The 23808-nt window shown below is 38.3% G+C and overlaps 1 protein-coding gene across 5 annotated transcripts; it reads right to left on the bottom strand.

The window, feature by feature from the left end:
- Positions 1–3385: 3385 nt before the first annotated feature.
- MIER3 (MIER family member 3) lies at positions 3386–23633 on the bottom strand. 5 transcript variants are annotated; one of them, XM_071731946.1, is made up of 13 exons: positions 23519–23633; positions 22703–22727; positions 20640–20785; positions 18594–18728; positions 17120–17240; positions 15598–15683; positions 15334–15406; positions 14753–14904; positions 14196–14277; positions 9616–9710; positions 7700–7827; positions 7373–7518; positions 3386–7290 (listed from the first exon to the last, which is right to left on the bottom strand). In XM_071731946.1, exons 1-13 carry the CDS (start codon positions 23525–23527, stop codon positions 6833–6835), a joined length of 1656 nt encoding a protein of 551 aa, XP_071588047.1. In that variant the 5' UTR covers positions 23528–23633; the 3' UTR covers positions 3386–6832. The 5 variants fall into 5 exon arrangements, with proteins under 5 accessions (XP_071588047.1, XP_071588046.1, XP_071588044.1 ...); XM_071731945.1 differs by lacking the exon at positions 23519–23633 and adding an exon at positions 22969–23111 and having other exon boundaries at positions 9616–9707; XM_071731943.1 differs by lacking the exon at positions 23519–23633 and adding an exon at positions 22969–23111.
- Between the last annotated feature and the right edge of the window lie 175 nt (positions 23634–23808).

The following is a 23808-nucleotide window of genomic DNA, read 5'->3' on the forward strand; positions in this document are numbered from 1 at the left end:
TTTAATCTTCTGGTTTGTTGCACTTTTGTCTGTAGCTGTGACTCAGTTTTAACAGTTTGCCATTTCATTTCTTGTGCTTACAATGGATGCAGTTTGCAAATACTATTTTCCTCTTGTGAACTATTCCTCAAATAATCCTCACAGTTCACAGTAATTCCTAGTTCCCATTCTGGTTTTCTTGGAGTTGGTTCCTTTGATATCTGCTTCCTTTTCTAAATTATTTCAGTGGAGCAAGTTGTATGAATCTTTCTGTGAAACACTTAGGAACAGTGCCAATACGTGCTTCAGATGTGCACATACTGCATGCTGTCATCAAGAGGCCAACCTCAGCCACTGTCTTTAATTATGCCTGTCTTGGGGTACCAGAAGAAGTACCCTGAATCCCTGTCCAATCCTAATTTCAGTGATTCTGTTAAAGTGTCCTGGCACATGGCAACTTTTATAGCTTTTATTCTAAAAAAGGGAGAACTTCATGTTGCAGCATGTCTGGAGGAAATAATGCCAACCAAGGGTTCTGTGTATTTTTTTTAATGAGTTAACTGGCAGAAACAAAGTTAGCCATTCCCCGATGTATCCATGCTGCTGTCTGGCCTTGCAAACTGCCTTCAGAAAGTAAACACGAGACAGCTTGTCAGTGTTTGTTTGGTCTGGCTAAATAGCTTGTGAAAATCATCCCATGATTTACTCCAAAGGTCCAAGCAAGCCTTCTGATGCGTTCATGGTTGGCATAAGCTCATGAGAACGGAGGAGCTGGGAAAGGTGTGCTCTAACAATTCTGTTAGTGGCTGGGGCAGCCAAGGTGCCTTGCTTAGTTGCAGAAGCATCTAGTCTGCTTTTCAGAATGCAAAGCTTTTCAGTGTCTGTGTTACTTGGTCTCCTTCCAAGCCTGAACCTTGCCCTTCACAATTTTCATACTCATCTGGAAGTCGTTCCCAGACAGAGAAGGATAGCTTTTTCAGGAAGATTTACACAGCAGAGCTATTGGGATCATGGCCTGTGGCTCAGCATGGATTGTAAAAGTTCTATGAAGGTGTTGGGAACAACTTCTACCGACAGTCTTTGTGTCTTCACTGCATGGTAACAAATCAGAGCAGGCAGAGATCTCCAGCCTGCTGAGGAGAACTCCCGTCCTCCATCACAGAGGATCCCTTCTCTCCTAGGCTGAGCCCACTCCCCAGTTTTCTGTGGGATGAGGTTACTGGGCATCTCTCCATCTCTGAGGAGGCAGCTAGCTGCCAGCACCCTTGTAGCAGTGCTTAGCTCAGCAGGTCAGGGTGCATGGGTGGGGGGGGGGACTACCAGTCTCAGCGTGCTAGAAAAGGCAAGTGCTGCCCGTGTTCTCTGTCTGAACACTCTCATTCAAAGGCACAGATTACTTTGGTTGCCTCATTATACACTTGTTAAAACCATATAAATGACTGGATTTGAAATTACACTCCTGATGAAATTTCCACTGTCTGATGCCTGTGGAACTCAGATTCACAACTCGGTATTTCCTGAGAATGGTTTGCTTTACTGCCCTTGAAATGCTGAAACCTGACAGCTTGGTTCAGGGACTGTTAGTATAAGAGGGAAAGGAAGACCTGGCCAGCAACTGGCAGCAGCAATTGATTTCTGTCTGCTAGTGGCTATAGAAAGCCAAAAAATGTAGGAGGAGGTGCAGTCAGGTGGTACTTCTGAGCAAGAAGCAACACAACATAGGGACTGAGCAGGAGAAAGGAAAATGGAAGAGTAGAATATACATTTACACATTCATATGTATATACAGGTGTTTCTATACAGCTGTACAGGCATACATACATCTAAGTGGGATTGGCATAGGGGCTACAAGAGGAAAGGTGTGAGTGTGCACAAATGCTGCTGCTCACCTGTCCTTCTCCTCCCCTGCTCTCAAAGCTACCATCCCTTCCTAGCCACTGCTCATCAGATCCTACCATGAGCTGATCAGACTTGCTAAACATGGTAACACCACCACAAACACCCAGCTGTCTTGCTCTTTGTTTTCTGCCATTGCAGTGAGCTGAAGCAGCTCATTGAGGAGGAGCCAGTGAGCAAGACAGCAGCTGATCTATTGGTGGTGGCACTGAGTAATTAAACTCTGGTTCTTAAACTGATTCTTATGAACGCTGCTTTACTTTGCATATAAAGGTGGTGCTGTACTTACCTGACATCTCTCTGATGCCTGACAGACTGCTCTACTCCCTGGCTGGGTGCTCCTCCCCGTGTTCTAGACACAGAAATTCAAGTTAGAACTGCAGCAAAAGGGAGCAGTGTTCTTCTGCTAAGTTCATGAAATTCAGATCTCTGTGCGCAGCAGGTGGGGACAAGCAGCCACATTGCAGGGCAGGAGGAGGCTCATAGGTTCAGCATAGCACTGAGGAACCAGGAGTGTGTTTCTGCTGAGGCATCCTGGCCTCCTGTATCAGACGGACAAGATTTTTCTGGGAGCCCTTAAATTACTTCCCCTGACAGAAAGGGAAGGGAAACCCAAGACCTAGTAGAGTATTTTAGCAGACTGATTGCTGGGGCTTATGCTTCTAGTCTTTGCTACCTTGCATTTTATGGACAAAAGACATAAGCACCAAATAACCATGTACTCTTAAGAACTTTAGGGACTGCTTTTTAGTGGCACAAGTCAGTATGTCCCAAAATTCACTACTTCTATTTCTCTTCATCAGGAGAAGAAAAGCTTATTACATTACTTGGTAAAATACAACTTCTACTGTTCAGAATTTTATCAGCTTCCACTTCTAATGAAAAAATAATTTATTTACCTGAACCTTTATTGTGCCAGCCATTATGAAAACAAGCACACTGGGCCTAGGAAAGCACAGCACTAACCCTGCCCTTTGACAGAATTGGTATGTAAGTTCTTAATACAATGTTTTTCCTGACCCAAGATTAGCATTAATCCCATAGAAAGAAAGGAAAATCAAGACAAAAAAGTATTTAGAATAGTTTAGCTTCAGCAATAAGGCCTAAGCTGAGGAAAATTTTTTGTATTCACACCTGTAATGTAGCTTGACATGGATTTATGGATTTGGGCAATTTTTCTTACATGAAAGAGCAATGTGTTCCCCACAGTCTACAATGCAGTCAGAATACCACGTTATACTGCTGCAATGTGTTACCCTAAGTATATGTTTAAACCCCATCTAAGATTTTGCTATACTTAAGCTGTGACATTTTAATTTCCGAGGGAAATCACTACTTACTCTTTCACCTGCATCACCGCATGCTCCGTTTTTCACTCATCACAATGTAACTGTAGGTAGCAGTAGTGCACATTACTGGTAACGGGAGTTCATAAAATGTGTTCGGAGTTACTGGTAAGTAATCCTGAAAATGAAGTAGTGCAGATGCATAAAAAGCTTTACAAGGGAAGAAAGGTTTCCAGACATTTATTTCTGGAACTGTACACCAGGTATTAAAGTACAACAAATACAAAATAATGCTCAAAAAAAATCAGTGTTTATGTACAAATATTAAAACCAATATAACAATAGCGACTTCCTCTTGAACATCTGATACTAAAACATGTTCCGATTGTCACTAAATCTGTTGTTACGCACAGGATACTTACTTTGGACTGAGAATAACTGGAATCTCTGTTCTATTATGAGCACTATAACCATTCCTAATGTAATTTACAACTGATAGTATCTTCCTTATTCTTTCGGTGAAAAATAGGAATAACAAAAATAGTAACCTTGTTGTTATTTTATAAATTACTGTATTTAGTTTCCCTATTTGTAGACAATGTGCTTGTAATGCTGGGCAAATAGTGTCCCTGTTGGTCAGTTTATCCATTAATTTACATTCAAAGTTGAAATATTCACTAGAGACTTTGGTTAAATTAAGTAATATCACTATGTTCTACTTTATCTGAAGTTTTCCTACATGCTTGACCCTTGGTTTTAAAAATTAGAAAAGGAAACAATTGCACACTTCATTGACCTAATTGTACACAATTTAGTATTCTTCAAACAGTACTGTGCATCCTTCAAGTAAATTAATCCTTTTGACCACGACAAGAGGAAAACTAAACATTAAAAACCTAGCATGAGAAGATGATGCATGACTAACCAACGTAAAAGTATTGCTATAATCACAGCACCAGTTACACTTCTAAATGCATCAGCTACCCTCTTCAGATCCCCTGTACATAAAAAAAATACATTTACCAATAATGCAATTGCCCATTACGGATTTTTTGGTTTGTTTGTATAAAGAAGGGTGGTAAAAGACAAAGAATTCATCACAGTTTGTTATAAGAATTGTGCTTCACCATCTAAAAACCAAGGAAATGTGGTTTTTTCACATGGCTGCAACTTAGTTATGTTCATAATGACTTTCAAAACGCAATTCTTTTAATAAACAGTAACAACTTCTCCATTTAAATGTTTAAACTGAGAGAAAAATAAGTCAGTCCAGCTCTTAAAAGAAAAGTTCAATAAATAACTATTTTACATGGATAAAGTCATAGTGGTACAAATTTATGAATGTCACATCAAGCATGCACAAAAATGTTACTATTCACAGAAGTAGTCAGAAAATATTGAAATAGATATCTAGAAAGATATGAAGAATTTACATATTTACAAAATCTTGCAAATTATTGCCTCATTTTAACAAGGAATTAAAAGTAAACGATACCAGCTAGCTAGCCAACAGGCTAAATAAGATCAGCATCTAAAAATCTATCAGACTAGCTGGAATTCATTTTTCTCTCATATAATTTTCTGAATTTTGGTCAAAAGTCTTCATTAAATAACTAAAGTGTCCATTCAACTTGCTGACAACCCAAACCTTAGACAACTCTCCGTCTACATTAAGAGCCCAGCAATGCATAGATAAACTGAACATATTACTGCATCAGCTAATGAGAATGGGCATGTTCATTTAAGTGCAACTGGGATATGAATTCAGTCACCTTTGTATAATGATTTTTATATGGACCAGACATTCACTGTAAACCCACAGAGTGTATAACAATTGAGAATTATGGCCAGTATTCTACCAAATTATGTAAAATATATTGATTCATAAAAGAAACAAGGTACAAATTTCAGCACAAAACATAGCTACAAGCAGCTGACAGCTTGGCTAAAAATGTCAAGAGTATAACACAGGGCCAAGGCTACCTGCTTTAACTGTGTACTTACTAAATTTATGTATTGCAGATGTGTAAGTTAAGAAAGGGTTACAAAATTACCTCTATTTTTTTCCACTGTGCTAAACTGATTTGTTTTTAATATGGTACATGTGCTATTGCGGAAACACTTCAAAGCAATCTTCATTACAATGCTGTAAAGAAAACTATATGCTGCATCCAGAACTCAGGATGTCAATGCAGTTCACAGTATGCATAATAAATACCCTCTTCCCTTTCAAATATTAACGTAACTACTTTCTAATTACTCAGCATAACCTTGAAGCAACTATTACAAACATCAACAATGCAAACTTAATCACTTGAATAATGAAAAAAAAAATTAGTGGCAATTAAATTTGTAAAACAGTGCAAAGAAAAAGTACAGAGGGAAAGGGGTAATCCTACTTAAGTAAGGTTAGGATTCTCATTAGAAAACCCTGCGAGCTGTTTACTACAACATGATACAAGCCAACACTATGTTTGGTTGGACTCTCCTGCAGAAGTTAGAATAAATGTTTGCAAGACAAACTTCCTGGATGGTTAAATTGCACTCAATGTTCAAAATAAAAATAATAATTAAAAAAAAATACTGACGTTAAATAGTTGCTTTTATGGGAAACATTTTTACCCATCTTTTCCTATTTCACCAATGTAGTGAAGTGCTGTTTTTGAGCCATGACTTGCCAAAACAAATAAATGCAAGCACACTAAAGTAAAAACTTTCAAATATGTAGTTCAAGGTTCTACTATTCCTATATAAACTAGGTAGTCCCTCAAAACTGTAATGCTTTGAACTGCAGTGCTCCAAACAATTTAAGGTGTCTTGCAAATGTAGACTGCTTAGTGGTAAATCCTAAGTGTGCAGACTGTGGCTTTAAATTACACCGACTATGTTAGGAAAGTTAATGTACACGAATATATTGCTCTTCAAAGTTGTGGACAAAGCCCATCCAACTACAGCATAGCCTAATTAAGTAAGTTTAAAGTACACAGACACCAATTGCAGCATAATAACTTCTTCATAAGGTAGCCAGGACCTACAATTTTTCAACAGCACTGAAGTGTAGGTGTTCCCACTTGACTCATGGTAAGTCCCTTGTGCTAACCTCCACCAGGATGAACTCGCTGTTTTGTAAACTGAAGTGCTCTACTTTAGTATCACATGAGAGAAGGTTCAATTAAAAACTCCTTGAATGTTTGTGCAGTTTAAATTAAAGAAACCCATCCCTGCCTTTGTATGAAAAGAAACAAAAAATAAAATGCTACATTGAGCAGGGATCGGGATCAGTACCTGTAAACATTGTTATTCCACTGCATCCATTACAGCAAAAGTAACTTAGCCTAAAAAGCCACTCCAATACCTTCAAAACTTCCGTGCTGGTTTGGAAATGGTGGCCTCTGTCTACAGGCTTTACAAAAATTTGAAGCAGAGCTTAAAGCTGCACCACAGAGTTCTCTTAGTTCCAAACTCCATCAATCATCCTATGACATTTCCACATTTATGGACTTGAAAAAAAAAATTACTCTTGATAAATCAAGATATAGTTCTATACATATGAAGACATCACTGATGTCATAAAGTTCAAACTTCCAGTGAAAGACTAAGCAAACCTGATAGCTCTCATCAAGTTTGCTACTACTGCATAAAGTACCCACTGTTTGTTCAGTTTTCCGCAGTCATTCTGAGTGAAGGGCAGCATGTTGGTGAAGAGTGTGGGCATTGATAAAGCCATTTGTGTCATTTGCAGACAGACTACTGAAGTCAGCCACTGAAACAGCCATTTTGGCACTGGTAATATGGTGTGTGTGGTTCTCAAAGTCCACACCAAGGTTGTTCACAGAAACATCATTCATGAAAGATTCTGGGACAGCAATTCCCATTTTCAATCTCTTTGCAGGTCTTTCTGTGTCCTCACTGCATATGTTCATTTGATTTAGCTCTGAATGATAAAAGCCAGTTTCAAATAAGTTGAAACAATCACTTTCACCATTGCTAGGCAAGTTAAGCAATTCTTCTGTTCCAACAGGCACATGATTCACTGGTGCTCGGGGTAAGCTGTCCATTGGAGGAAAGGCATCATCCAGGCAGTTCACATCTGGAGTGTGACAGACCGTAGCTACACTATTTGTCAGTGCTGGAAAAAAGATGAACACAAATGCAAATGATATAGTTATTTGCATAGATACAAGAAAAAGATTTTTTTTTTCTTGATTTACCTGTCAACTCATTGGCAGTGATAGAGTTCAGAATGCTGAGCTGTTGATCAGGAATGGTTTCTGTTCGACTATTAGATGTTAAGGCTGAAGAATGCATTGCTCCACCAAGGGCTTCTGCTTCATCTACCAAACGATCCATGTAGTCCCTAAATGAATATTGTATCCATAATGAATTACTTAACAGGAAAACAAGGCCTAAAAATTAAGATGGATTCAATTTTAATTGCCATTGTTGTATTACACTGCAATGGCAGAAGGTAAAAAACAAAAAAGCTTCTACATTTATGATTTGCAACATAAAACATATTCCAAGAATGTTTTACTTACGTAACTCCTGGATGATGGTTATATCTCTTTTTTCCAAATCTTGTCTGCTGAGCAAAGTAATCATAACGTTCTGACTTCTTCCACATGTAATAGAAAGCCACACACTCAGCAACTGTTCTGGTTCCTACCTAAAAGGCAAGAACAATTGACAAGATTAATGCAAGGACTTGTATTTGTCACCTCACTAATTCCTGCTCATGCAGTGTTCTTGGTTTCATTACTTCAGTATCTGGAAAAAATTAATAAAATTAGGAGAGCTCAAACAAATCTGCAGTTTCAAGTAATTATTACATTTGTTCTACTCTATGTACTACTGACTTTTTAAAAATTATAACTGTACCTACATCTGAAGCATTTATATCTAAATATAGTATTTTTTTAAACGTAAGATACACTCTCTCTTCAGATGGAAAAAGCTGAGCATGTCAGTGACCTAAGAGAAGTGAATCAGAAAAGATTTTGGGTACTTACTCGTTTCAGGAAAGTCCAGAACTGTAGATGTTTTAAACAGCAAAATAAAATTACAGAGTATTCAAAAGACTTATTTTTATCTATGTTAACTGTTTGTTTCTTTCCCTGAAACTGAGGCTGCTTAGTGAAATTAGACTCCTGGAGAAAAAGTCATTACTTTTACCTCTATTCTTATAAATGATGCAGAAACATTTCAAATAATCATCAACACACAGTTCTGGTTTAAGTTTTACAATTCCAGCAGTAAACAACACTTGAGCTTACAGAAACAACAGTCAAATAAAAAAATGCTTTGGCTGTAGTAATAAGCTTTGCTAGTTTAGTCACATACACCATGCAGGGGAGGAAACTAGCATATGACCATCTCTTCATACACAAAATTTCAGCACTTAGCAGAAAAGTGATAAAGAAACACCTTGTTGAATTTCTCCCCAGCTGCCTAGCTGTTAATTTCCCAATACATGTGATACCAGCTATGTTGGGCCCTAGAAGTTCCACTTAACTTTCTGGCAATTTACCTAGCTGGAAAAAACCCCAACAGTTTAGAGTTGTTTTTTTTTTTTTTAAAAAAAAAACATCTTAGGACAAAGTCCACAGTGACAGAAATGCTAACTTACTTTGTTGCATGCTGTAAAAATATTTCTTTGCATTTCTGATGAATTACTGCTTGTTGGTAAGGCCCATTTAGAATCTGAACCACCCAAATATTATTTAGGACAAATTAAGCCAGGTATTAAGCAGGACTGAGTGTTGTTGAACAGCAAACACAACCCTATAAAGTTTACCTGAATTAAAACAAAACAGGCAGATGCCTAAAGAAAAAAAAAACAAAACCAACAAACTTCAGGGTGGTATCAAAGCATAAACGAAACACACTGAAAAATTTGAAAAAACAGAAACCGTCAACTGTTGCTTTTTTATATTAAAAAAACAAGATAAAAATTTCTGCTCTTTAGGCACACAGGAGTAAAACAGAAGCACTGGTACAGCGCTTCATACAAACAGATGAGGATTAGAACTCCACTACTGGCCAGAAAACACCATACTGAAAGATGACTACACTTTCTGAAAACACAAAGAGCTTAGCCTGTTTCGGTAACATTACACCTTCCTGGTGTAACAAAAGCAAGATGCATTTTCCCTTCCTGTATGGAAATACTGTACTTTTAGGAGACACACATTGAAACTAAATTATAATGTAAATGCATAGATGGAAGTAATATGAATATAAGTTGATTTCAGAGACTGACTCATCCCCAAGAGCCAAGCTTTTTCAATGACCTCTGAGAATAAATTAACACAAAAAGATGCCAAGTTGGTGGTCTTAATACTCTGGTTCTTATTTCACCCTTCTGAGTGGCCTATGACAAATGCATTGCTTTCAGAGGTTTTCAGCATTGTATCTATCATCTACCAGTTCTTCCATATAACTGTAAAATACTAACCTTGTTTTTCTGTATGAGATGGAAGTCTTTTCCATAAAGCAGAAGTGCATGTTCAAAGCTTCTGCATTCTTCTTCTGTCCATGCTGTCATCTCTTCTAGACAGTCACAGAAGTAGCATGATTAACTTGATTTCACTCACTAACCTTTTACAAATAAAGTGTTTGTTGCCAATGGATTAATATAAAAATGAATTCTAAAACAATCAACAGTTCAGTTATTTAGATCCCTGTTCTTTCCTCAACTATACTGATAACCCACGTGTATCAAACATCCTTCTTTATAAAGACTCATAAAAGAATCTGACTTAGGAAATCTTTTTGTAAGTGTGTCATTAAAAAACAAGGTTTGATAACATAACCAAGGTATAAGTGAGATTGCTTCTTTACTGTTTTGCAACAATCACTGTTCTTTGTATCCTGTATGAGAAGGCATTCAGAAAAAAATGGATGCCACTACTCTCAGCAAAAAGAAAGCTTGAGTGAGATCAGCCCTGCTGTGCAAATTGTGACAACTTTGCTAGGCTGTACCTTCTCAGGAGCCAAGGAGCCTAGGCCGAGTCTTATCAGGAGCTAGCAGTATCAATCTGAGCTGGAACTAGACAAAACTAAAACTGCTGCAGCTGCATGCCTGCACAAAGAGGGAGGCTGACTATGTGTCAGTCGCTTCGCGCTGTAAGTATCTGGCAGGCCCTCCAGAACCCACTCTACTCTGCAGCAGCAACACACTGCTCAAGGGTGGTCTCCCCTTCAGAAGAGAAAGGACACCTCTCAAGGTTACCCTTTGGGGTTAAGACCCTCCCTACCAAGCACCTGATTCCTGCAATAATTTAAGTGGTATTTTACATTAAACCTAAAAGTATACTTTATACTAGTGACATGTATGTATATATCAAGGTATAGCTTAATTTTCAGAGATGCAGTTAAGTACTAGTGTTTTGACCACTGCCTAGATATTGATTATTTATTATTAAATCATTGTTAAATCACTGTTTAATTACTTTTCAAATGCTGCTCAATTACAATTTGGTCACCAATCATCAACTATCATTTGATCATTTAATCACTAACAAAACTGTCTAGTTAACCCCATAACAATGACTTTTCTTAATAATTCACCTGCCATAATAAGTTAGATTTCACAACTGACTACTTAAGAAGTTAACCCTTCACTGAAATTTTCAGATGATATGGTGTGTGAAAAACAAGGTAAATGGAGTAAGACAAAAGAAGAGTTGAACCTTTTAAGAGGGGAAAGTAAAGAGAAGAAAATAAATTATATACAAGAGACTGAGCAGGTCTTTAAGAGTTGCATTATCCCTACAAGGAATGTGAAGTTAATGAGACTGTTACAAGACAAGGCTGAAAGCAAAAAGCAACAAAAAAAAAGCTGTTGTCTCTCTGAATTGAGGAATTGCTTAAATAAGTGGGGGAGAAAAATGAACAATGCAGAAAGGCAGGGGATAAACTACAATTCATGAAAAATTGGGCTCCGAATTTCCCCAAATCCTATGAAAATTTGTAAGCTAATAATTCCTCCAGGAGACTGGGACAGAAATATTTTGGAGAAGCCCAGTGAAGTACTTAGCAGTAACAGCGAATTATATCAATCAGAATTTAAGGTAGCCCCTATCCTTAAAATTGAGGTACATGCCAGACCTTAAGGGCATAGCCAGAGAATTACTATATTATAGTATTATATATATACTATTTAAATACCTCCTTCAACTGGCCAATATCCACAAAAAATATGTAGAATTGAGGCTTCATGAAAGAAGACTGAGTATCTCTGGCTTGTCTCCTTAACTGAAGAAGACTGTATTGTGCAATACCAGAATGGCTTTTGGTGTCTTGAACAAGCGTCCAGTTTTTGGCTGAATCATGCATCAGTTTTTTGCTTAATCTGTTGTTATTACTACCAGTATTTTGTTTTCTTTTATTTCAATTATTATATTGTTTTTATCTCACCTCATGAGTCTTTTCATACTTCTGATTCTCTCCCCCAGTTCCTCTGAGGGTGAGGAGAGAGAGAGCAAGGAGCTGCATGGTACTTCACTGCCTGATGTGTTTAAAACTGCAACAAGTAGGGACTGTCCCCTATCACTGAACCCCATGACCAGCACATTCAGCAGCTGGCATAGATGCCTGGGACAGAGGGGAACCCTTTGCTACAGCAGGAAGATCATTAAGTCAGCTTTCTACAGCTGTTACAAAAGCAGCTATCTTCAGGATAGGAATGACAGAAAGAATGTTTTTACGGAGAGGGTGATCAGGCAATGGAATGGACTGCCCGGTGAGGTGGTGGATTCCCCATCCCTAGAGACATTTAAAAAGAGACTGGATGTGGCACTCAGTGCCATAATCTAGCAACCGCACCGGTGGGTCAAGGGTTGGACTTGATGATCTCTGAGGTCCCTTCCAACCCAGCTAATTCTATGATTCTATGACAGAGATGCATGTGGTGATGACTATCTCTGCCCCTGCAGACCCCAAAGCCATAAAAAGACTAGTAAGAAGACCCTGATGTTTTAAAAGGGTACCTCATTGAAGAAAAGCTACAAATATAAGACAAAACATGTAACAGCCAGGAGGGTCAGGATGGCCAGTCCCACCTTGGGCCCATCCCAACCTGAGAAGATGGATACATGGTGTGGTAAATCAGTCAAGATATGGGAGTGGGAAAAACTGACACCAGCTGGGGGAGCCCGAGCTCATGCAGACAATTCCAGCAAGAATCACCAGTACCCTCAAAAACATTCTGAGGTCCTCCTGAGTGGAGCCTGAAGAAGGCATAACAAGCCATAGGAAAAAGCCTTAGTGCTAGACGTACATCAGGTAGCCTTAAAGGGCCACCCAACTTCTCCAGGCTTTTGATAAGCAAGGGGAATCTGGAACAAAACAAGTGTCTGCTTTAAATATCCCATGAACAACCCTTTCAGACTTAAGGAGGAACTGCAAATATAATTTATTTATATATTTAAGATTAAAACTGCCATTTATAAAACTGGATTTTACTCTTAAAAACAAAATCACTAAAGAGAAGACTTTTCAAACAAAGTAGCTCAAACTACATTGAATAGGTCAGTTCTGTCTCATGTATTGTTGCTTTCCTATCTATAGGTCTGTACATAATTAAGAAGGGATATTTCCAGGCATTTTACATTCATAATGATGGCCCAAAAAATTTTACATTCAGATGGCATTTTAAACAAAAAAAACAACCATTTCAAAACATTTCTGGAAGCAATGCTGGCACCAAGACCTTTCTGCTCCCAGATGAAGGTGATAATCATTCCACTGCAATGCCACTTTTACTCCCATCCCATTGATTTTGCACTCCTTACTACAGAGTTCTCAAGCTTCAAAGAGAAGATCCCCATATGTAAAATTTGTTAATAATTATTAGAATTAATAATTATTTGTTAATAAATTATCTTGGGAGTGGTGTATTTTTAATTCGCTTCTTGAGGAGAGCAGTCACCTTCAGTGGGTAGAGTAAATCATAGCATAATGTTTACTATAAGAGACAGGCACTGACAGTACTAACATCCTTTACCCTTTTTTACTAGGTTAGAGTATGTCCTATCTGCCTTAGGAGAAGGGGAAAGGAGTGCTAGTACTAGCCCTGGAGACAGAATTTTGGGCACTAAACCACAAGAGGGCATGTATTATACAATCCCGAAGCAGGAATCTAAATCCTACAGAGGTGTGGGATTTAGGGTGCAGCCCTGCAACTGATACTTCATTATTGATAATGTCTACACCATCTCTTCCTGAAGAAGAGCCTTCTGAAGCACAGATCTGATAGTCCTTATTGTCCCCCTCAGGTTTACCTCACTTAGCTTTCACAGCAACTTAACTTGTGAACATTCAAGTTCTCTTTGGATAGTTCTGAGTAGGGAATACCTGCCAGGAAATACTTATACCAGGATTTGTACTGTTTCTACTTTATGTAACACGTATGTCAGGAAGGATGCTAGAATGTTAGTAAGGAACTGTCTTTGATAAATGATAAAGTCTGATTCTCATTTAAGGGAGTAATAATTAGGTACAAACAAGATGGAAGCTTGTCTTTCACTATAAACTCAAACAAAATTCTCCATATTCTGCCAAAGACCCATGGAACTATATGGTAGAGTAATGCCATATGTTAGAGCACAACGTTAGCATTTATATAGACAGCTATGTTCTCCTAATTTTGGGACAAATGTCATCAGATAATAATTGGCCATAATCTCAAAAGAATATCATAATGTGGGTGAGAACTGCCTTATGGGAATAAAATAACCACTCCCCCTGCTTCCCATTCCATGTCACTGTTAAAAGAGCAATGGAGGAAAGAAGGGAAGGAGAAAGGCCAATTCGCAACTTTTTACAACTTCCAAACATCCCTAGTTAGAATTTCCAGCTGGCCAACAGTCAGATTATAAATATTCTGAGCTAAAGCCAGTGAGGAAAGGGATGTACTCAATCTGATTCTTACTCAAGGTGTTTCTACACAACTTTTTAAACTCTTTTTTTTTTTTCCAAATACATTTTCTGAAAAAAAATTAAAACAAAACCAAAACAGGTACTCTCTCTTACCCTGAGATGTCTTTCCATTCGAGCAGTATCTCTCAATTGCTTCTTTAATATTATGGTTGCTTTTAAGAAGTTCATACAGTGCCTATGAAATGGAAAAAAATAATTTAAAAAGAGTCAAAGTTTGCAAATATCCAATCTGGACCTCTAAAACTAGCCTTCCAGCAAGCACATCTAATGTAAGAAGAGGATTTATCTTTATAAATGATGAAAATTTTAAAACAGCAAACAAAAGCAACGTTCTCCAGAAGTTGGGGCAGGGTTTGATTAAAAGGTAAAACTTTTCTTAAAAGGAAAAAAAAAAAAGCAATTATTTTAAAAGCTGTATTTCTCAACACTATGGCAGTCAGCACCATCACAGATCACAACACTGCCAACATTCAAATATTTGTTACTTTAAGCATACACATAAAATTACAAAAAAGACCCTGACCAAAATGATATCTAATTAGAAAAAATAAAGAAATTAAGTACTGCTCCCTTTATAATACAAGGTAGAGAAAGAGAGCACATTAATTACGAAGCAATGTGTCACAAACAGAACAGGACATGAACTGTACCTGTTCATTGTCCCGTGTATGCAGACTGTCAGGAATTCTGCCAATCATTTTTTCATTTCCTGTTCTTAAGGAGGTTTCAAAAAGGTATTCTTTAACTTTAGTTTCTGAGATCACACCAGGTTTCCAAAGTAAATGGTCTTCATTTTCATAGGCTGTCAAAACAGAAATCCATTATTGCCAGGTGTGAAATTTTTTAAGTCTGTAAAAGCTACTTCCCAAAGACAAAAACAGGAACACAGAAGTAACCAAATCAAACACCATCATGCCACTTTTAAATTGCAGCTCACGTTTCCCCTGAAAGACAGATTCCATAGTGTGACACTGTGAAGAGATTCAGGTTCCATAAGGTTGAAACAAGGAACTGAACTCTTTAGAAGAGAGGAGTCTGTTGACAGCTAGATGATTTGAGTCTAATTACACATAAGTATTCAACACTTTAATATAAAACAACTAGCAGAACTTTTTTTTCTTTTAGGGTCTCTGAGACTTTAACTAAGCCACTGAAATTATCTGATAAATTTAAATAACCTTTTTCCATCAACTGCCATGTATAAACACAAAACAAAGTCAAAAGAACTCACCCTTTTCATCACTACTGTATCTGCCAAGGTAAGGTGGAATTTCAGCCTGGTACTGTGAACCAACCATTATTTCCTTGAGATGTTAGGAAAAATGAAAAGAGAAAAAAGTTATTAACCTAGTATTTTGCATATGGAAGTGTTAAAATTGCCACTAACCTGGCAGTTGGTAGAAAACTTCAGAATTTAGTTACTATCTAATGTATTATAAAACTTAATGAATTTTTCTTAATGGCAAAGTTTTTCAATCTTTTTAAAGATAATTACCTTTCTCAAATCTTCAGATGAATTACCATTCTCTGCTTCTACATCTTCACCATCTGATTCCTTATCTTCATCACACGTAGTGTTTGCTTCAGACAAAAAGAAATTCAGTTTTAGTAAGGAAGAATTTTCAGTTCAAACACAAAGTATTCTTTACTTTTGAAACAAGTCTGAGAGAGTCTTTTTTAGTCTGAGAGACACTTCTCTTGAGTCTATACTTCTGTCAGAAATCTTTTAATCTACATTTCTATCAAACAATCATTAAGTTAGAAGGCACTCATTCTGGTATATTGCAGGACGGAAACATTTACCATCACAACTGAGACATCTGAGACAATCTACTATACTTCTAGGAAAATGAGATAGTTTTGCTGTAATATTTTGTATTCTCAGACTTTTGAAACATGCTCATTCATAGGGTTGGAATCCTAGCTTCTCATCACAAAGTGATGAATCAAAATCAAAAATTAAAAAAATTATCATCAAAAATACCCAAAACAGATGAAACTGCCTACAACATAGACCTCAGATCTCCCTGCCTGAAATGGTGCTTTTACCAAGTCCAGACAAAACTTTATTAATAGAGAAAGCAACATTCTGACAGAAAAATAGTTGAAAAAGAAAAAATTACTGTTTATCTTAATCTCAACTAAAGGAAGGGTCAATAATCTTTTCTACAAACCTGCCACACACTAAGTGTCATATTCATTAATGGCTCACAAGCAATGCTTAAGTGCCAGCAAGTCTGGGGTTTGCTTAACTGAGAAAAGGGATGATGGCTGAGGCAGCACATTCCCTGTATCATCCCCTTCTCCAGAGTGATGAAATTTCCAAGGAGTAATTTAAGATACTTGCAGAATTTAATCTGTGATAAAAATTCTACACATTGCTCTAACTCTATTGCACCAGTGAACAAGTAAGCTGCAAGAGACAATGAGGTCTGACTCATCCAGGTTGGGTGACTGAAGAACTAGTTCTCAGGTATATCCCATAATAAGTCTATGGGTAGTGAAATTCAAAGATTTAGAGGTCCCATTGCATGGACAACCACTTTGGCTCACTTCATCAAGTCTATGGAAAAGTGCTGAATGTGTGACAGGAAAAAATCACATAGAAACTATGTCCTAGTTCACATCCACAGGCCACACACAGGAGTCACTAGCTTAAAAGCAGCAGCAAAAATTTTAGTAGAGAAACACTGATTTAACAGAATGAGTTATATATTCATATTATTCCCTAATGTACTGAAAATCATGAAGCATATTCCTCAGTACCACATAAACTATCAGTTGTGAAGTTTTTGTATTTGTAAAGAAATTAATTTTACCTTTGCGTTGTGCAGAGAACCAAATTCAAGTCTTTTTAGTCATTAGTAATATCAACCAAAGAGAATACTTAGGTTCAGCATCCTGGAAATCACTGCTGCTCACTTCCTGGTAATGTCTGCAATTTTGGTATTTTAAGACAGGAAGCTATACATAATGCTATGAATTTTTGAGTACTATTATAAAATCAGGTTTCCTACATCTTAATGGCCGAGGAAAGAAGTCAGTAGCCTCATGTGAAGTAACTGATGGTGTCAAGTCATCAGCAGAGGACTGTGTTTCTTCATCATCACCTGACAAGAGGTCTTTAGCAATTTCCTCCTGTATCATTAAAATAAAAAAGTTAAACCTCAGACTGACTATTAAGTATAGAGTGGTGAGCATTTAGATAGAGCCACATCAATTAAAATTAATTACTTTACCGTAAATCAATTTAGCAGACCATACTCCCTTAACTAAAAAAACTTGTATGCTCCTGCTAAATTTAAGAACAAACTCATCATTTCAGTTAAATACATAGGTTTGTTTCCCTTTTGTCTTCTATTAAAATAAATGCACAAGAAGTAAATTCTGTAAGCATCAATCTCAGATGTTCCTCCAACGGCTTCCAATAAAAAATACCAGAAATTGCCTCAAATCTTTTTTGCACCACAAATACACCAAAGCTTTAAAAAGCTGTTGCCCCTTCAACTCTGGGTAAAAATAAATAAATTCAAGAGCCAGGCACTTTTGTAGGCTTTTCCTGAGAGGACTATTACAGATAGTAAACAACCTATAGTCTTCCCAGAACATAAAGAATTGCCATTTCAGCAGGTTAAAAAAAAAAAAATTAATAAAGAGAAAGTACACTTCCTCCAGTATCAGAGAGGTTGAAATGCCTCTGTACAGCAGTAACGAAAGGAAAGAACTACTAGACAACAAGCCGACTACATTTTTGTAGCCTCAACACAATTGCGAATCCTGATGAGAATCAGATGTGCAGAGCCATCATTACACCCTGCTTTTTGTGTTTACCATTACATCATACTTATAGAAAGTAAAAAAAAAGCCAAAAACTTATAGTCTACCTACATACTTTATGATCCAAACTACTAGCTGCATATGCCTTACAGTCAAAAATCAAATTAAAATTTCAGAATTCAGAGTTAGTTTGCAAATCACAAAAAATGAATGTTCAGGTTTTTGCTTTAGCAATCCATATGTATGATCACTGCACAAAAAACAATCTCTCATTCCTCAAAGCTAAGACTATTTAAAATGACATGCTTTTGGAAACAACATTCCAAAGCATTCAGGTGTGTATTTTCAAACTTTCTCATACTTGACAAGTGTGCTGGAAGCCAGAGTTATTATTTCTGGACATTACATACATTATTAAAAAAAATTACAATCCCATTTATATTATAAAGGCTCACCTACTTAAAGTTCTTCAGATGTGTTTTAAAAGAACTGCTACATCTGAAGTAACACAGTGCAACTGAAGTTGCTACAGATTTGCATTGGTGATAATCATAATTAGAATCAGATCCTCAATATGCTTGAAAAATAATGCAGAGTAATATTTTACATTTAAATTAACAAAGATTTGTACTTTGTAACTTCAGGAGATAGTGAAATATACTTTAAGGCCATCTAGAGTTCTGCATTTAAACCATAATATTGGGGGAAACTTACCTTATCTAGAGTCATATCTGGAAGCTCATCTGCAAGTTCACTTGGAGAGCTATCTGCACTGGAACCTGCCATAACCGAAATCGTGGGTTCATAGCCATAGAAAGCCAGCAAATCTTCCAATGGCATGTTTCCTTCCTAATACAAAAGGATTTATAAACATTTCAACATATTGCCAAATACAGTTCAGATTTAAAAGACTAAGACATATTTTGAAAAAACAAAAGTTAAAACAAAGAAAAACTTAACTGGAATCAGGGATCTTAATTAAAGATTTTAAATATTTTCAGGCACAAGACTGAAATAATTCCTAAGAATTTATCTTGGCATATAGTGAAGCTATTGAAGAAAACTGTTCACTGGATGAAACCAAAAAGCAATTATGAAAAATTTACTCCTCATCTGATTCATACAGTAGAGCAAGATTTTTGCCTGCATTAGTTCGAGACAAGGTATCCTAGAAACACTAACAACTATCCTACAGGACACACATGCAGAGACACTTGAAGGCTCTTCCATAGTCACATGCAAGTGTACAAAAAAACCCACAAAAGTAAACCAATACAGCAACTTTTAAGCCCTCCTTTCCATCTCTTGCAAAATATATTTTACAGTGCCTGTTGAGAAGGTTACAGAAGGAAATTACTGATACAGAAGGCAAAAACCAAGACCAAGACTAGATTTTTAACTTGTTTTTTCCAACAGCTTTTTATTAAGTGATTTTAGTAAACATCATCATACTTGCATTCTAATAGAACTAATGAAACAGTGGATCTTTTTTAGTTACCTGATTCAAACCATCAAAATATTAAAAATATTTTCCAATATTTATACCTTTACAAGTTATATTACCATTAAAGATTTCTTGCTGAACTCACAGTCTGATTAAATTATTTGTTTTCTTTAGTTAGCTCAGGTGTTACTCCTGCAAAGACTTTTCAAAATGAGTAAATGTAAACTTATATCAAATCTTTCCAGTATCTATCTGGACCTAAAATAATAAAATGTTTAAGATGAGTGGCTCTCAGTTTGGCCTTCTGTTACAAAAGAAACAAGGTCATTTTATGGAGTAACAGCTCCATTTTAACCACCATACTTGGTTAGCTTATTTTCTACTACAATTGCCAAGTTCAAAATCAGAAAAAATGTAATTGTGAGGGTAGCAAAAAAAAATATTAAAAACCCTAAAACCAACCAACCAAAAAAACCACAGTAATATAAATACTGTCAGCACCACATTTAGAAAATTTCTTTTTACATGGACAACAAAAACAGTCTCATATTTGATGCTAAAAATTACACTTTTCTGAGACTCCTTTGACCAATAGCTGCAGTTACGCTGAGTGGTGTAAGTGGGTCACTTAACAGTAATACAAGCAGCCAACAGTTTGTGGGTGTTCAGCATTCAGCAGGCATTTAAAATGGGTGATGTACTGTCACATATGAACCAAAGGTGTAAAGAGAAAAAACATGTAATTAAAGAGTATAAAATGCAATAGGAAAAGCCAAAGACCATGCTGGTCATTTTGTGCACCTACTGAATGCCAAACTCATATATATTAGTACCTACTGATGAAAATAAGACATTTACCTCACAAATGAATACGATCCATCACACCTAAAACAGGACTGTTTCCATACTGGAAAAGCAAAGCCTGACCAACAGAATGAAATATAGCTACCTGTCACTTAATTGTACGCAAAACATGCAGTTTCAACTTCTGTCCAACTTGTAAAACTTAGAAGTGACAAATGATATTAGATGACAAGACTCTTAAAACCTGCTTCAGTAATTTCTCTACTAAAGTGAAAGGACTACCGAATGAAAAAGAATATTAACATATCACAAGTACCTTTGAAAAGCTAAGTTCAGCCTTTTCGTGAGGATGCACTGTTGTATCCTAGCCAAACATTATCTTCTACTTTTAAACAAACAGCAAAAGCATGTTTCAGGAAACTGCACTATACAATACAAGCACAATAAGTGTTCCTCTCACTAACAGAGTAACAACATGCGTGAACTTCTAAGAGAGAGTAAGTTAGTCCTACCTTTTCTAAATCCTCAATTTCAGAGCTGAAATTTTTGCTTTCTTCCATCATTTCCTCCTCTTCAAGAGTTCTTTCATCATCATAATCATGTACCAACATTTCAGCAGATGGGTCGAAGTCATGATCCTCAGATGATAAAGAGCCAACTATCAAAAAAATCTGATTTGAGTAATTCTGCCATACCAACATATCACAAAAAAAAACCCCAGTTCCATAAATTCTTTCACATGCAGGGTCAGAACTCTCTATGAAGTAAGTGGAACAAATTTGTAACTACTTTACAAACTCATCTGTTTTAGCCCACGTTCTCTTTTCTTATTTGTACTTAATAGGTTTAGCTTTCCCTCTTGCAGTAGAGTATTTGGGAGAAACACCTAAACTACTGAAACAAAGTTTCAGAAAGTTCAATCCCTATTTTCCTGAATAAAAGACTGTTCAAAACATCCTTTGAATCATCATTAAGATTCAAAGGACACATCCAAGATTTCAGATGCTGCAAGACACTCACACTGTATGTATATGCTTTGGTAACTCGCATAGTTTTTCAGTGGTGAACAGCTAACTTACACTATGCATCAGCTTCCTACAAGCAGCAAAATAAACAGTGAGACTTACTTCAGATTACTTTAGCCTCACAGAGAGATCTTATATTAAAACAAATTTAATTCTTAGCACTTGATCTAGAAAGGCAGAACAGCAGAGCTTGAAGAAATATTGGAGAAAATATGCTGGAATTAACAAAATGCTTCTAATGGATTTGATGGAGAAAAGAAACAGTAGAATATTTCTCTTTCACTTCTGATTTCCTATTCTGATTCATATATATTAGTACTCTGTTGCAATCCTTGGCAAAGAAAAGGTTTATTAAAAACTACATCAATGATTTCCAGTTTTTTCCATGCAAGAACTTTGCTACAAACTATCAATCCTCTTCAAATCCATTGCTTCCAGCTTTGAAAAACAGTTGTATATACTAACACTTCTGAGCTTTGAAAGACAGTTGTATATACTAATGCTTCAGAGTCTTAAAACATTTAATTAAGTTTTCAGCAGTTTTGCTGTGTTCATTCCTCATATGCAGGTAATTAACGCAAACTATGTAAATTAAAGTCTGTTTAGCTCTTTTAGGACAATGAGCTTGTAATATCATACTGTAGAGAAACATTCAGGAAAAAAACCATTTTTTATTCACATGGCAGTCATATTATGGTCTGATGGTACTTTCGGTATAGCTGATAACACTACTCCAATTACAATAATGACATTATGTGTTGAGTTTTCTTGCTGCTAGCCATTACAGCCTCATTCAGTTTTAGAGAAATGTAAACTGTCTTAACCTAATTTATGTCTTAACCTTATTTATGTATTTGTGTGCTCAAGATTATTGCTTACAATTGTTTTTCTACCCCACTTCAGAGTAACTCAAATACAAGTTCTCTTCCATTCACAAGCTTCACAATTGGGCTGAAGTCCCAATTCTTCAGTAGGTTTGAATGCTCAACATCACATTTCAAACATTTAAAACCATACTAAAAAAATATAAGCTCAACAACAAAAATATAAGCTCAACAAATTTCCTAAAAGCAGTTTAAAAAAAATGACAGCCACAGCAGAAATCAGTTATACAGAATCAAATCCATTCACCAAACACTTATTTGAAAGTAGCCCTGCTGATGCTAACTATACTTCCAAAGAACCCTGACAATAGCTACATCCCTAAAAATCACTTATCATTATAATTTTAAACTTTTTCTGGGATTAACAAGAAGTCAAAAATTTACATGAGCCTGTAGTTATCAGCAACGAGAGATGCAGTCCCTCTCCAGGCTATATGGCTTTAGTCAGATAAAAACTTTGGTTCCAAGTAGCCAATTACTACCTGCAACCAGAGTTAAGAGAAAGACTCCAGAGCGCACACCTTCACTTAAAAATCTAGGAGGTGGTTAATAACGTGCACAAGAAGCGTTAGAAAAGCAACGAGGGGATAAATTTGGGAACGAGTAGGGAACAGAAAGCGGAGGGCGGGTGCCGGAGCAGGAGCAGGAGGTGGGGCGAGGACGAACCTGGGCTCGAACTCCCAAATGAAGCCTGTGGGGAGAAGAGAAAGCGACGTGAGAGGGCTCACTCGGGCCCGGAAGCAGGCAGGGGTCTTCATTTCGTGCTCCCTCCCTTCAAACACCACGACCCCCCGTTGCTGCTCCCTTGCCCCGTCGCCTCCCTCCCTTTCTCCCACTCCCTGCCGGCCTCAGCCCTTGTGTCCCTCCCTGCTGGCCCTTCCATCCCTTTCACCCGCTCTCATCGCTCCTTCCGTCGCTCACTCGCCGCCTACCACTCTCCTTCCTTCCTCCGCTGGCAGAAGCCCACCAGCAGCTGCGCTCGGCCGGCCAAAGCTCCCGCTCCCTCCGGCCCCGGTCGGAAGGGACATGACAGGGAGAGGCATCAGCGGAGGCAGGCGGACCGACCACCGCCTCGTCCCCGCTACTAGCCCGGGACTCGCTCCTCCTCCCTCCCGCCGGGCGTTTCTCTATCGCCTCCGCCGCAGTAGTTGTGTCGCCAGCCTGTCCTGCGTCCCCCGGGCCTGGCGCGGCAGCCGCGCCCGCCTCGGTGCCCGGCCATGGCCTGTCGGCCGCCCGCGGGTTGCGAACCCGGCACCCGCGCTGCGCGTCGCCCGCCGTGCGGCCTAGTCGCGCAGGCTCCCGCTGCCCCAGCGCCGGCGGCTTCGCCGGTGGACCCGCCGCCTCGCCGGTCCCCTCGCCTCGCCGGGCCGTCTCGGAGGCGCTTTACGGGGATGGCAAGGTGTGCCCGGCGGGCCTGCCAGCGGTGAGGCCCCGTGGGAAGCCGGCCGAACCCTGGCGCCCTAGCCCGCTTTCCCCGCTCACCTCCGCCATATTGGAACGGTCGGGCTGAGGAACAGCGCTGCGCCGAATGCCCGGATGGGGCCGCTAAGCCAATGGCAGCCGCTGAGTCCCAGCCGGAGCCGGCCGGGGAGGGAGCCGAGGGGCCGGCGGGACTGGGCTGGGCCGGAGGAGGCGGCGCCGGGGCAGGGGCAGCGCCGGGACCCCACCTCCGGCGGTACCGCGGCCTCCTCCCCAGCTGGCGAGGGCGTTCTGACTGTTCGGACCCACAGCCCCCCGACCTCGCCTCGCCCGGAGAGGGCGCTCGGCTCCCG

This window comes from Heliangelus exortis, chromosome Z (genome assembly GCF_036169615.1).
Source record: "Heliangelus exortis chromosome Z, bHelExo1.hap1, whole genome shotgun sequence".
In the NCBI taxonomy this organism is placed as follows: Eukaryota; Metazoa; Chordata; class Aves; order Apodiformes; family Trochilidae; genus Heliangelus; species Heliangelus exortis.

Excerpts from the sequence above, each read along its gene's own strand:
- MIER3 (XM_071731943.1), bottom strand. The coding sequence starts at position 23,079 with ATGCCTCTCCCTGTCATGTCCCTTCCGACCGGGGCCGGAGGGAGCGGG. Across the intron at positions 20,786-22,702 it reads ATTTGGGAGTTCGAGCCCAG|TTGGCTCTTTATCATCTGAG; the intron begins GTTCGTCCTCGC and ends TTTTTTTGATAG. Across the intron at positions 15,684-17,119 it reads CTTTCCTCGGCCATTAAGAT|CAAACACTACGTGTGATGAA; the intron begins GTAGGAAACCTG and ends TTTTGTCTGAAG.